This window comes from Macaca nemestrina, chromosome 2, assembly GCF_043159975.1.
Source record: "Macaca nemestrina isolate mMacNem1 chromosome 2, mMacNem.hap1, whole genome shotgun sequence".
NCBI classification, from domain to species: Eukaryota; Metazoa; Chordata; class Mammalia; order Primates; family Cercopithecidae; genus Macaca; species Macaca nemestrina.
The window spans coordinates 184,869,199-184,881,992 of NC_092126.1; the positions used below are offsets into that span (position 1 = coordinate 184,869,199).

General features: G+C 37.4%; 1 protein-coding gene across 2 annotated transcripts in view; it reads left to right on the forward strand.

Moving 5' to 3' along the window:
* Positions 1-12,794, forward strand: part of LOC105477462 (discoidin, CUB and LCCL domain containing 2) — a 94,486-nt gene that overhangs the window by 72,554 nt on the left and 9,138 nt on the right. For both annotated transcript variants that reach the window (XM_011733968.3, XM_011733969.3), the window contains exons 9-13: positions 523-647; positions 5,966-6,116; positions 6,878-6,964; positions 7,108-7,233; positions 10,173-10,266. In XM_011733968.3, the coding sequence (XP_011732270.2) occupies positions 523-647; positions 5,966-6,116; positions 6,878-6,964; positions 7,108-7,233; positions 10,173-10,266 (583 nt within the window). The remainder of the gene's footprint in view (positions 1-522; positions 648-5,965; positions 6,117-6,877; positions 6,965-7,107; positions 7,234-10,172; positions 10,267-12,794) is intronic.

The following is a 12,794-nucleotide window of genomic DNA, read 5'->3' on the forward strand; positions in this document are numbered from 1 at the left end:
TTGAGACATCTAAAATAACAGTCGCTTACAGTCATTAAGAAAAATTTGTTAAAGGAGTCCATTTTAAATGATGAGATCATCAATTTTCCACATGTGCAGAGTATAAATTTAATTTAGGGGAACTTAGCAAATGGTCAGAATAATTGGTTGGGATTGGCTTAATTTTGTTAAAATATTTATTTGTTTTGGTACTGTAAATAATACCAATAATCATCTTTAATCTGTTCATTCCCAGGAATCATCTTACCCAGTAGTCAAAATCTGTTTTATGACATTATAAACACAAGACACCAAAATAGAACAGTTCTTTACTTAATGCACACCCATAATTCTTCCTATCTCTCCAAGGGAATAAGGCCAAGGATTTAGTAATTGTTATGATGAAAACGTGCACTTGGATATGGAAATGAGCCATAATTAGAAATGTTTGAGCTGTGCATTTCAAGTGTTTATACTTTGATGCTGAACAAACTTAGAGAATCAGACCATGTGCATTAATGAAAGCAACTCTTCATTCCCCAGGCATTATAACCACTGGATCCACCATGGTGGAACACAATTACTATGTGTCTGCCTACAGAATCCTGTACAGTGATGATGGGCAGAAATGGACTGTGTACAGAGAGCCTGGTGTGGAGCAAGATAAGGTAAAATGATTACCAAGGTATTTTTTAAAAACATTTTTAAAATGGGCGGCTGCCAAAAGTCACAGAGTTCTCCTGTATAAAAGAGATGTAGAAGTTAAGAACATCTTATACTACCCTCTTGCGGTTATTTTAGGTAGTGTTATTGGCCTTACTCTTCTGACTTTAGAAAATTCTCAGTGGTTCTAGGTTCCTTTTGGTGATTGTAACGGTGAGTACTTTTTTGATTTTTGTCATTGCATTTTTAATTGAATTGTTCAGACACTTTATTAAGAAAATCTAAAAGGGACCTCGTAATTTCTTATTTTTATGAAGCTTTTTCCAATTCACCAGATGATGGAGAGCCTTTGTTCCCAGATTTCTACTCTGTAGGCAAGAGGTAAAAAAAGAATAAAGCTGAAAACCAACATGCATTAAATTATGGGATATTATAGACTTGAAAATTCATCTGAAGATTATCTCACCAACTTTTATCTGGGAAACTTCTGTTTTTTCTTACATGAAGAATTGCTCTAGCATCTAATTATAATTATGGAATCTTTGTTTTAGTTAGCAACAAATTATGAAGATGCTGGAATGAGCCAGAGGAAATGATAAGGGGTGGGGAGCAGGCAGAGATGGATCTTATTCAGATGTGTATCCCTTTGATCTTTAAATGGAGGAGTCCTCGTGCCTAAGGAAGATAGATGTCTCCCATCAGTACCAAAACTATGGGGCTGGGCATGATGGCTCACTCCTGTAATCCCAGCACTTTGGGATTGCTTGAGCTCAGGAGTTTGAGACCAGCCTGGGCAACATGGCAACACCCTGTCTCCACTAAAATTACAGGAAATTAGCCAGGCATGGTGGCGCATGCCTGTAGTCCCAGCTTCTTGGGAGGCTGAGGTGGGAGAATCACCTGAACCCAGGAGGTTGAGACTGCAGTGAGCTGTGATCGATCACTCCATTGCAATCCAGTCTGGGTGACAGAGGGAGACTCTGTCTCAAAGTGGAAAAAAAGAACTGAAACGATGACATTTTTTCAAACTTTCCTGAGTTTGATTTTGATTATATATTTTTATTTTTTATCATGTATGATTTGCTAAAAAGTCTTCTATTACTGCTTTTCTCATCTCTCTGTTCAAAAACCTCCAGGGGCTCATTATCTTTCATATGCATCTTAACTCCTTGCTTTTATTCAAGGCCTCTTTCTTCTTCTCTTCTCCTTGGCTTCACATGAACTTCATCTTTGGTGAGCCTCTCCCTGTTACAATAACAATACCATCTCCATACATATCTTCTACTTCATGCCCCTGAACTTGACTGCTGTTTATTCCTACCATGTCCATATTTATTTGTATCACATTTATTGTGCTTGTGGAATATAGCTAAATTTTTGGAATTTTAAGAATTGTTCAGGCTTATACTATAAAAACTTCTAACAACATTAAATGGTATTTCTGAAAAATATTCTTTGTTGCATTCATTTTTGAAAGGTAATTTCTCTAAATGTAGAAATCTGGGTTGGCCAGTGGTTTTTTTGTTTTTGTTTTTTCCTTTCAATAATTGAAATACGTTGTCTGCTGTTTGCTGGCTTGCATTGTTTTTGACAAGAATTCTGCTATTATCTCTGTTCCTCAAAATGTGATACATCTTTTTTTCTGTGGCTCCTTTTAAGGTTTTCTTTTCATCATTTGTTTTAAGCAGTTTGATTGATGTGGCTTTGTAATATTTTTCTTCCTTTTTTTTTTTTTGCTTGGGGTTCTTTGAGCTTTTTGGATATGTAGGTTATGATTTGCATCAAATTTAGAAATTTGTAGTTCTTTTTTTCTTCAAATATTGCCTTTCCCCAATTCTAATTTTATGAATATTATGACCCTTAAAGGTATCTCACCATTCACCAATGCTCCGTTCTTTATTTTTTTCAGTCTTTTTCTCTTTGTGTTTTAGTTTGAAAGTTTTCTGTTTTGTCTTCAAGTTCACTAATCTATTCTTCTGAATTGTCTAATCTGTTAATCCCATCCAATGTATTTTTATCTCTGATACTGTGCTTTTCACCTCTAGATGTTCAGTTTGGGGGTTTTAAGATGTCTCCAATGTGTCTATGCTTTTCTCTATCTCTGGAACATGGAGCATATATAATAGCTCTTTTAATATCCTCATCTGCTAATGTTATCCTATGTCATATATGGGTCTTTTTATATTGATTGATATTATGGATCGTATTTTACCTGCCTGAATTTTTTTTATTGAATGCCAGACATTGTGTTACATTGTTTGGTACTGGGGTTTTTTGTTATTATTACTCCCTGAAATATTTTTGAGCTTTATTCTGGGATGTAGTTAAGCTACTGGAAACAATGTGATCTTTTCAAGGCTTGCTTTTACACTTCATTAGGCAGGACCTGGACAGCCTTTAGTTTTCTCATTTTTCTCCACCACTGAGACAATACTGTTCTAAGTACTCACTGCAGTGTCCCATGTATTATGAGGTTTCTTGTTCTACCTGTTGGCAGTGTAAGGAATTCCCAGACCTGGGGAGCTCTGAGACTTGTCCTGCTGACTCCTTCCAGTGTTTCTTTTACTGGCCATAGGTCATTTCTTTACATGCAGCTGAAGATTTAAGGGAAAACTCCTTATACATCCTAGAAGTGCCTCTCTCTCACACACACACTCTATCTTTATAGTTCTCTTCTCTCCTAATCTCTGCCTACAAATTCTAGCTACCTTGTTGGCCTCCCACTCTCAGCTCTGTCTCCGCAACTCAGTGAGAACGGCAGGCTCTATTAGGGATCTCTCTCCCTGCATTGTGGCCTGGAAACTCTACAGACAGTACTGGGACAGTAAATAGCAGGCCTCACCTTATTTGTTTCCCTTCTCTCAGTCATTATTGCCCGAGGCAGCCTGTTGGCCAGAAGTCTGAGAACCATTGTTTCATATATATTATCCACTTTCTCAGGTATGTTTAGGGCGGAACGATAAGTCTAGTCCATTACTCCCACAGTCAGAAATGCAAGTCCTCACATTGAATTGTATGAATTAACAGACTTTTCCCGCTCATCTAAGTCCATCTGCTCCCTCATCACCTCCAACTCAAGGGTAATTGGTGTATTCATTGTACCCTTTTCTGAGCCTGCACATGTGCATGAGCACACAGAGACTGCATTTGGTTTTGTTTTCAGAAAATGGGATGAGTATATATACAATTTGTTTTCATCATATGTCACTTTCTAACATGATACCATATTTATGTGTGGTAATCAATACAATTTCAGTTTCTTGAGGGTGGGAACTGTAGCGTCCATATCCATTTTCTCTTCATGACACCTCACATACTTCCCTGTACATGCGGATTCTCAGTAAATGCTCATAGGCTGACGATAGCAAATCTTTTTTTACTCAGTTTGTATAAAACCGAGACAGCAATATAGGGGAAGATCTTAAAGATAATTTTTATGTGTTAAAGTAATGATTTGTTATCATCCCTGTTCCACCAATATAGTAAGAATGAAAATAATGACCTTTATTTCAGAGTAATATCTGAGGAAATCACGGGAGCTCACTAGCATGGAAGCTATTGTAACTGCAAAACAAACTTTTTAGGAAATGAAGGATATTAACACATTTTTCAAGATGTATAGTCTAATGCCAAGTGAATTAGCCCAGAAGAGATAGAGCCACAATACTTGGAAATAACTTGATTGAGAAGTTAAACATTTACTTAATCTCACCTTAGCTGATTAAAAAAAAAATCACTTAGATTTTAGGCAATATATTTATTAATTATTAATTAGACTTATTAATTAATGGTCTTTAGAAACTACCTAGTTGATCTGACCTAGAGAACAAACAGGGCTCTTTTTAGCTTATTGGAGGCTATACTTAAGTCAGAAGACCCAGAGTCAAGTTGCTGCCCTGTCACTGACTAGCTGTGCAATCCACTTACAGATTCCTGTGCCCTCCTATTTCACAGCGTTGTCTGAATTAGTTGCATTTAAATGTTTTATAAATAATTAAGTGCTGGTCCATTATAAGATACTATCATAATTTGCTTGAAGTAGAATGAGACTCACCTAGACTCATATTTTTACCTAGGGATTATTTTTATAATGCATTTGTTGCTGTTTAGTTACAATCATTAAATTAGTCACAGGTCAAGCGTGGTAGCTCACACCTGTACTTCCAGCACTTTGGGGGAGGTCTAGGCATGAGTATTGCTTGAGGACAGGAGTTTGAGACCAGCCTGAGCAACATAGCAAGACCCCTTTCTACAAAAATAAAAAGTCACCAGGTACAGTGGCTCACTCCTATAATCGCAGCACTTTGGGAGGCTGAGGCAGGTGGATCCCTTGAGGTCAACATGGTGAAACCCTGTCTCTACTAAAAATACAAAAATTAGCTGGGTGTGTTGGTGCACACCTGTAACCCCAGCTACTCAGGAGACTGAGGCAGGAGAGTTGCTTGAACTTGAGAGGAAGAGGTTGCAGTGAGCCAGGATCGTGCCACTGCACTGTAGCCTGGGCAACAAAGCGAGACCTCTTCTCTAAATAAATAAATAAATATTGCCACACATGTTGGCATATGCCTGTGTAGTCCTGGCTACTCAGGAGGCTGAGGTGGGAGGATCATTTGAGCCCAGGAGTTCTAGGCTGTATTGCACTATGATCCTGCCAATGCATTCCTTGGATGACAGAGCAAGACTCTATCTCTAAAAAAATTAATAATTTAAGCATAAAATAGCATTTCAAAGTCACTTCTAGTTTAAATAGCAGCATGGAACGAAAACCAGGATTATAATAGGAGAGCTGTCTTATGCAGTTTATCCAGTAGGTGGAGGTATGTACCTGTTACATGTTTGTTAGTATATGTTCCTTAGTATATGTTCACCTTCAGCCTGTTGAGAGAAAAATTATGAAAAGTACACAAGCAAAATATTTCCCCTAAGACCTGGCATGATCAATTTTGTTTTACTTTAAAAATTAATATATTTAAATAGTTGCTAATTCCACAGGACCAGAGTTACTAATTTATTAATAGGATAAATTGTCTCACTGGATTTGAAAGCTTTTACCCAAATGCCAAGTTAGCCCTGTTGTTAAGTTCTTAAATCATCTTAAAATCATTTCTATATTACTTTCTTTTATAAACTTTTGATAAAAGTGTGCAGCATCTTAATAGTTTTCCAAATTGTGATTATTTTCTTAAAAATTAATCCTTATTGTCATACTTTACAGATATAATTTAAGGCCTAGAGCAAAGAACAAAAACATGTTTAAGTGGAGAAATTTAGCCCTAACCACTGTTGATTTAAAGTACCAATTTTTTTGTTGCTTTTTTTAAAGGTATTTCAAGGAAACAAAGATTATCACCAGGATGTGCGTAATAACTTTTTGCCACCAATTATTGCACGTTTTATTAGAGTGAATCCTACCCAATGGCAGCAGAAAATTGCCATGAAAATGGAGCTGCTCGGATGTCAGTTTATTCCGAAAGGTAAAGAGATGGTGTGTTTAAGATATGTTACTTTTACTGGATTGCCAATTTAAAATGATTTTGCTATTCTCAGAGAGAAGAATTAATAATGTGAGTGTTTTTCTGGTTAAACTCTAATTACAATATCTTCTTAAAGGGATTTTTAAAAAATAAATGGTTACCATATTAAAAAGTTACTTATCAGAATGGTTTCCAAAATTATAAGTGGAAGAAGAAATAGCATCGTTCATGAGATAATGTAAATGAGATCACTTTCCAAATTTAGTCTCAATTGTAATAATTTTAAATCAGGTCTCATGTACTATAATATTTGTTTAACATAAGCATGAAAGATTGTAACAATACATTTAAAGCAAGAATAATTTATCTCAATATTACACATTTTAATATACTGTTTACTGTTGTACCCCCAAAGGCTACCACAGTGCCTGACACATTGACCCTCCATAAATAATTATTAAATGAATTGAATAAAGTGGATGACTCCTTTATAGCTTTAGCATTCAACATCACTTTCCACCCCATTATTCTCCTTCCTAAGATTATTTTCAGATGATTTAGTTATTTAGAAACTGAGAAATCCTGGCATATTTGTGCATTTATTGCAGAGTATAATGTTTATCCTTCCAATATATTTCTCTCTGAGAGTTAAAATTATTCTGCAGAATTAAATAGAAAATATTGAAGACATTTAACATTACTATTTTTAACTATGATTTTTAAAAACAAAATGTTTAAATTTTTCTAAACCATTTTTCAAGGTCGTCCTCCAAAACTTACTCAACCTCCACCTCCTCGGAACAGCAATGACCTCAAAAACACTACAACCCCTCCAAAAATAGCCAAAGGTATGCCTGTTTTTAATGTGAGAATTTGATATTCCTTGGATTTATGGTGCAACTTTCCAAAAATACATTAAAAGCATTATCAAATAAGTTTATGTTAATCAAGTTGGTACAGATTAAAAAGAGCTTTTAAAACTTTTTTAAAGGTCGTGCCCCAAAATTTACGCAACCACTACAACCTCGCAGTAGCAATGAATTTCCTGCACAGACGGAACAAACAACTGCCAGTCCTGATATCAAAAATACTACCGTAACTCCAAATGTAACCAAAGGTATGCAAACATGAAAATGAACGCCTAGTACATAGGGTATTGTTTTGTTTTTAACTCAAGTTTTCACGGGCATTTTTAAACCCTCAGTGTCTTTTCTTCCAACTATAGTTTTTAAGTATAGCAAAAAAAAAAGATTTTCTTTCATTGGAAAAGACTGCATTGATCTAAGTTCTAGTCTCTGCTACCGTGTAGAATTGCTCTTTAAATATTTAGAGAAGGCCACTGTGTTGCAGGCCTCCTCTTGTGATCTATTTTTCCTTACAGCTAAACATGTTGACTCTCAGGCTTAGAAATACAGTATTTTCTAGAAATAACTGAAATCATAGCAGGAAACAAATGTGTTTCCCTTGATAATATATTAATTTGATGGATAAGGAACTTGATGGCAAAAAGGGGAAAATAAAAACAGAATTTTAGTGGAAACTAATTGTTAAAAAATACTCTTGAGTTAACATATTCATTAAAAAAAAAAACTTTGGTCTCTTTTTAAGTGTTTGCAATTATATTTTTTAAGATTATAAATACAAATTTATTAGAATTTACTTTCAAGTTTTGTTATCAGTGATAAATAAGGTCTCAAAGCATATAAAACATAGTAGTCTTACTAGTTGTTGAAAAACAAAATTTCAATTGAATTCAAAGAGGTGTCAGTGTCATAGTAGACTAAGTATTAGGGTTTCAGCTTACTCGGTTTCAGGAAAGTGCAGAGAGAGAAAGCAATTCATTCAAAGTAATTTGTGCCACCTAGAATTTCAGTCATTCTCATTTTTTGAAAGTTTGCCTGGATTCAGATAACTGTCTCTGACTTGCCCAAAGAGAGCATCAAGATTTCCCAGAGGCAGGAGATCCTCGGCATCTTTTAGCTGCTTACCAGTTGTCAGAAGGCGTGTACTTAGGCAGAATCCCAGACCACATGCCTGAACGGAGATCAGTCACTGAAAAGTGTTGCTCATCTTAAAATCTGATTGCATCTTAGAACCTCAAGGCTAAAAGAGTCCTTAAATAATTTCCTTCCGGAATTAGGATCCCTGTATGCCCAAAAAGAATAACAAAGAATGAGCTGGTCTTCTCAGAGACCTCCTGTCTCTTTTTTGGGGGGATGGTAGTATATGAACTTATTTTTTGAACCTAAGAAGATGTTTTAAGGCCTCTGATTAAATCATACAGCATCCATCTAAACTTGAGTATCCTCTCTAGTCTCACAAATCTTATGGAAAAAGCACATTTACTGTTGTGAATTCTGAGTACTTTCTAGTCTAAGTCATTATTTCTGTTTACACACTTCTCCATTTTTACAGCCAGGCTGAGAGTGATTTCATGGAAAAGATTATGTCATGGTCAGATTTGTGCCTCTGTAGTTTCCAGGTCCTCCCTCAGTGGGGCCTGTGGCACCAGCTGGGTGTCCTTCTAAAAGGCTGTAGTAGCTCTTCTGTCTTTTCTCAACTGTAGCTATTTTAAATATTCCCCTTATTTTCAAACCCTTCACCCAGATATCTTCACCCACTCTCAGTTACTGCTCCAACTTCACAGAGAAAGTAGGGAGTTTCCTTCCAGTGAAACTCCCTTTTTGTGGTGCCTACAAACCTATCTGTAGCCTCTGTTCACTGCAGTGAAAAGGGGGCTTCTTTGTGTTGCACAAGGCTGATTATATCACCTGTGCCCTGGTTCGCCTCCATCCACCTCTCAGGGACCCAATCTTACTGATTATCCTCTCCCTCTCCTATATCTTCAGCCTCTTTCTCTCTTTTGAATATAGTTGTTTTAAGGAATAAAGAAGATGCTGCAGATTAGACTCATTGCAGTGTCCGGCTCTGAGCCCCCAGTAAATATCAGCAGGTGCTGCTATTGTCATCTTCATGGCAAGTAGGGGGTTGAGGGACAGAGGAAGAAACTAATATCCCAAATGACCTTAGGCAGATCATTTTCTATATCTGGGCCCAGAATTCCTTCTCTCTGGAGTGAAATTAGGGGATTAAATTATCCCAAAATCTCTCCCAGTTCCAGCATGTGCTGGCTTCTGACCTGTTCACACACATTTCCAATTGACTTTCTTAACACCATGTTGTTACCTTCCCATATATATGTGAATGCTTTGCCATTATGATTTAACATCATTTCAATTGCTGGATTATTTTCTCTTGTATGGAGGATACCATGATTTATTCCCTCTCATTTTTGGGCATTTGGATTATTTCCAATTTTTCACTCTTATGCAGAAACAGGGAGCACATCTTTAAGGATGCATCTTTTTTTAGTTTCTGAGAGTAAATTCTAGGCATGGAATTGCCAATAGATTTTTGCACATATTGCCCAAAAATGCCAATCAGTGAGATAGTATCAGTTTATATTTCCATTAAAAAATACCTGTTTCCCAGTAGCCTCTTCATCAATTCGTTGTTGTTTTAAATATTTGCCACTTTGATTAGCAAAAGTAGTATTTTGTTCTTGTTTTAACTTTTTTTGTGTTGGGTGTTTAACTTATATTTCTTTGAATTCTAGTGAGGCTAACATATTTAATGGTTACTTGTATTTTTTAATGTACTGCTAGTTAATCTCTACTGATTTTTATCTTAAATGTTTGGATTTGACTTGTAATGCCCTACATTATAATGATTATTTACAGTAACTCTTCACATATGTAGAAAATATATTTTCCCAATTTTTCATTTGTCTTTCAATTTTATTTTAGTGATTTAAAAACTTAGGAAAATTTCAAATCTATACACAGATGGAATGAATAGTGTAACAAGCTTTTGTGTATCTGCAAAAACTGTATTCTGCAGTTACCACCACATGCCATAGTCTTGACAAATAATGTTTATGGTATTTCTGTGAGGTAGAAAAATGTTGAAAGATGATGTGGTTAATTTTCCCTAGTGATTTCTGCCTTTGGTGTTAATATGGCTTTTGTTTGTCTGTTTTTGTCTTTGTAACTTCAGATGTAGCACTGGCTGCAGTTCTTGTCCCTGTGCTGGTCATGGTCCTCACTACTCTCATTCTCATATTAGTGTGTGCCTGGCACTGGAGAAACAGGTTTGTACATAACTAGTTCACCTGAGCCCAAAACCACCAAATGTGAAGTAGAAGCTAAATATAGAATATGAACTACATACAGTGTTTACCTGTTTGAGAGTAAGAGTTAAGCTAATTATTAGAATGAAAATTTCATGCTTCTCCTTTATTCCCATTAAAAATAAGTCAGTTCAGTTCCACAATCAGTTACTAAGTACCTTTTTTGTATCAAGTTCTGCATTATACACTGGGATATGTACATTAATAGGAACAATTTCTGACACATGATAGTTACATTTACTTAAAGAATGAGACACAATTCCTTTCTCTGAAGTGTTTAGCAGGGTTGACTAACAAGAAACTATGTCATGTGGTTTGATGAGTTATTTATGTTTTACTCAGGAGAACCATGAGAATTAACTGAAATTTTTTCTTCAGGAAAGGGGAATCCTTAAGTTTAGCTTGCTTTGCCTTAAAGGAATTGTAGTTGGCTAGGTAGAGGAAGGTAGATGTCTTTGTTTGGGCTGCTATAAGAAAATACCATAACCTGGGTGACTTATAAATAATAGAATTGATTTCTCACAATTCTGGAGGCTGAGAAGTCCAAGATCAAAACACTGCAGATGTGATGACCAGGGAGGGCCTGCCTTCTGGCTCATTCATCGACAGTGCCTTCTTGCCCGATCCTCACGTGGTAGAAGGGATCAACAGGCTCTCTCAGGCCTCTCCTGTAAGGGCACTAATCCCATTCATGAGGACTCTGCCTTCATGACCTAATCACTTACCAAAGCCCCACTTTCTAATAGCATCACTTTGAGGATTAGGATTTCAACATACGAATTTTGGGGAGATGCAAATATTCAGACCATAGCAGTACAGAATGTCCCAACCTGAGCGAACTGTTTGAGTGAAGGCACAGAGATACGGAATGTAGGCAAAATAGTGAGTCATCACATGTACATTTGGCATGGGAGAGTCCTAAGAAGTAACCATAGAGGTGCAGTCTGGGCCTGGATCAGGAAAGGCTTTTCTGGAAGAGAGAAATTTAGATTTTATTCTATAGATGGAAAGTCATTGAGTGTTAAGCAAAGAGGTGATATTGTCAGCCGATCGTACAAAGATGGTGGCAGTTTTGAAGGTAGATTGAAGAGGAGGGAGGATGAGAGACTTAGCAAGATAAGTTAGGAAACCACTTAGGGCGGGCAGGCACATAACACGCTGATTCCAGGAAAGGGAGAAGAGTTGAAGAGGAGACGTTTCCCAGTAGCATCGACAGGATGCATGACTAGTTGTCTAGTAAGGAAGAAGTGATACAGGAGGAATCTGAGGTTTCTGGCTTGTGCAGTTAGACCAGTCATGAGTTGAGATAACAGAGCAGGAGGGACAGGTTTGGTGGAGAATGAGAGTGACTTCATGTGTTCAGCCATTCAACAAATATTTGAATACTTGACTCTTACCCTGTCCCAAGTATTGAGCCATGTGCTGGGGATTCCAGTGATGAACCCCAAAGCTTACAGATTAGGAACAGATGCAACGCAAAAAAAAAAACTCCCAGCTGTAACACCAGCCATAGAATATATGCCATGGGAGGAAGCTGGCGGATCCCACCTTCATGAGCAGGCTGTCTGAGCAGAGACACAGTGAGTGAGTATGAGAACAGTAGGGAAAGGAAAGAGCTTTAGGAAATGCCAAAGAGGAGAGAGCATGATGCATTTAAGGAACTTAGCAACAGCAGTGGTAATAGTGATGAGGCCCGCAGCAGCAGTAGCTAATTTTTATAGAAAATTGAATGCTAGGCCGGGCGCGGTGGCTCACGCCTGTAATCCCAGCACTTTGGGAGACCAAGGCGGGCGGATCACGAGGTCAGGAGATCGGGGCCATCCTGGCTACCACGGTGAAACCCCGTCTCTACTAAAAAATACAAAAAACTAGCCGGGCGAGGTGGCGGGCGCCTGTAGTCCCAGCTACTCGGGAGGCTGAGGCAGGAGAATGGCGTGAACCCGGGAGGCGGAGCTTGCAGTGAGCCGAGATCCGGCCACTGCACTCCAGCCTGGGCGACAGAGCAAGACTCCGTCTCAAAAAAAAAAAAAAAAAAAAGAAAATTGAATGGTAATCTTAGACACTATTCTACATAATTATTCTAAATACATGTATTAATTCATTTAATCCTCAAAACAATCTATGAAGTAGGTACTATAATCCCCATTTTACAGGAGAAAATGAGACACAACATAAAGAACTTGCCCAAGGTCCCTCGGCTGTTACATAGCAGAGTGTATGTAATACACTCTGTATTGTTTCTGCCATATTTGTGGTGTGTATAGGAGGGCATCCAGAATGAATTTCCACATACTGAAAACAACAGAGAAACATAGCAGAGTTTTGGACCAGGCTTGAGAGATCATGCTCTTACCCACTGCTGCTCTGAACACATAATAAATAAAGTATAACCTACTGTTACTAAAGCACAGGGTGAAGGGGACTGAGGAGTGCTGCTGTTGAGGGGGCAGTAGGCAGGCAGAGCCTGAGGTCAGTTTGGGATAGTGGGG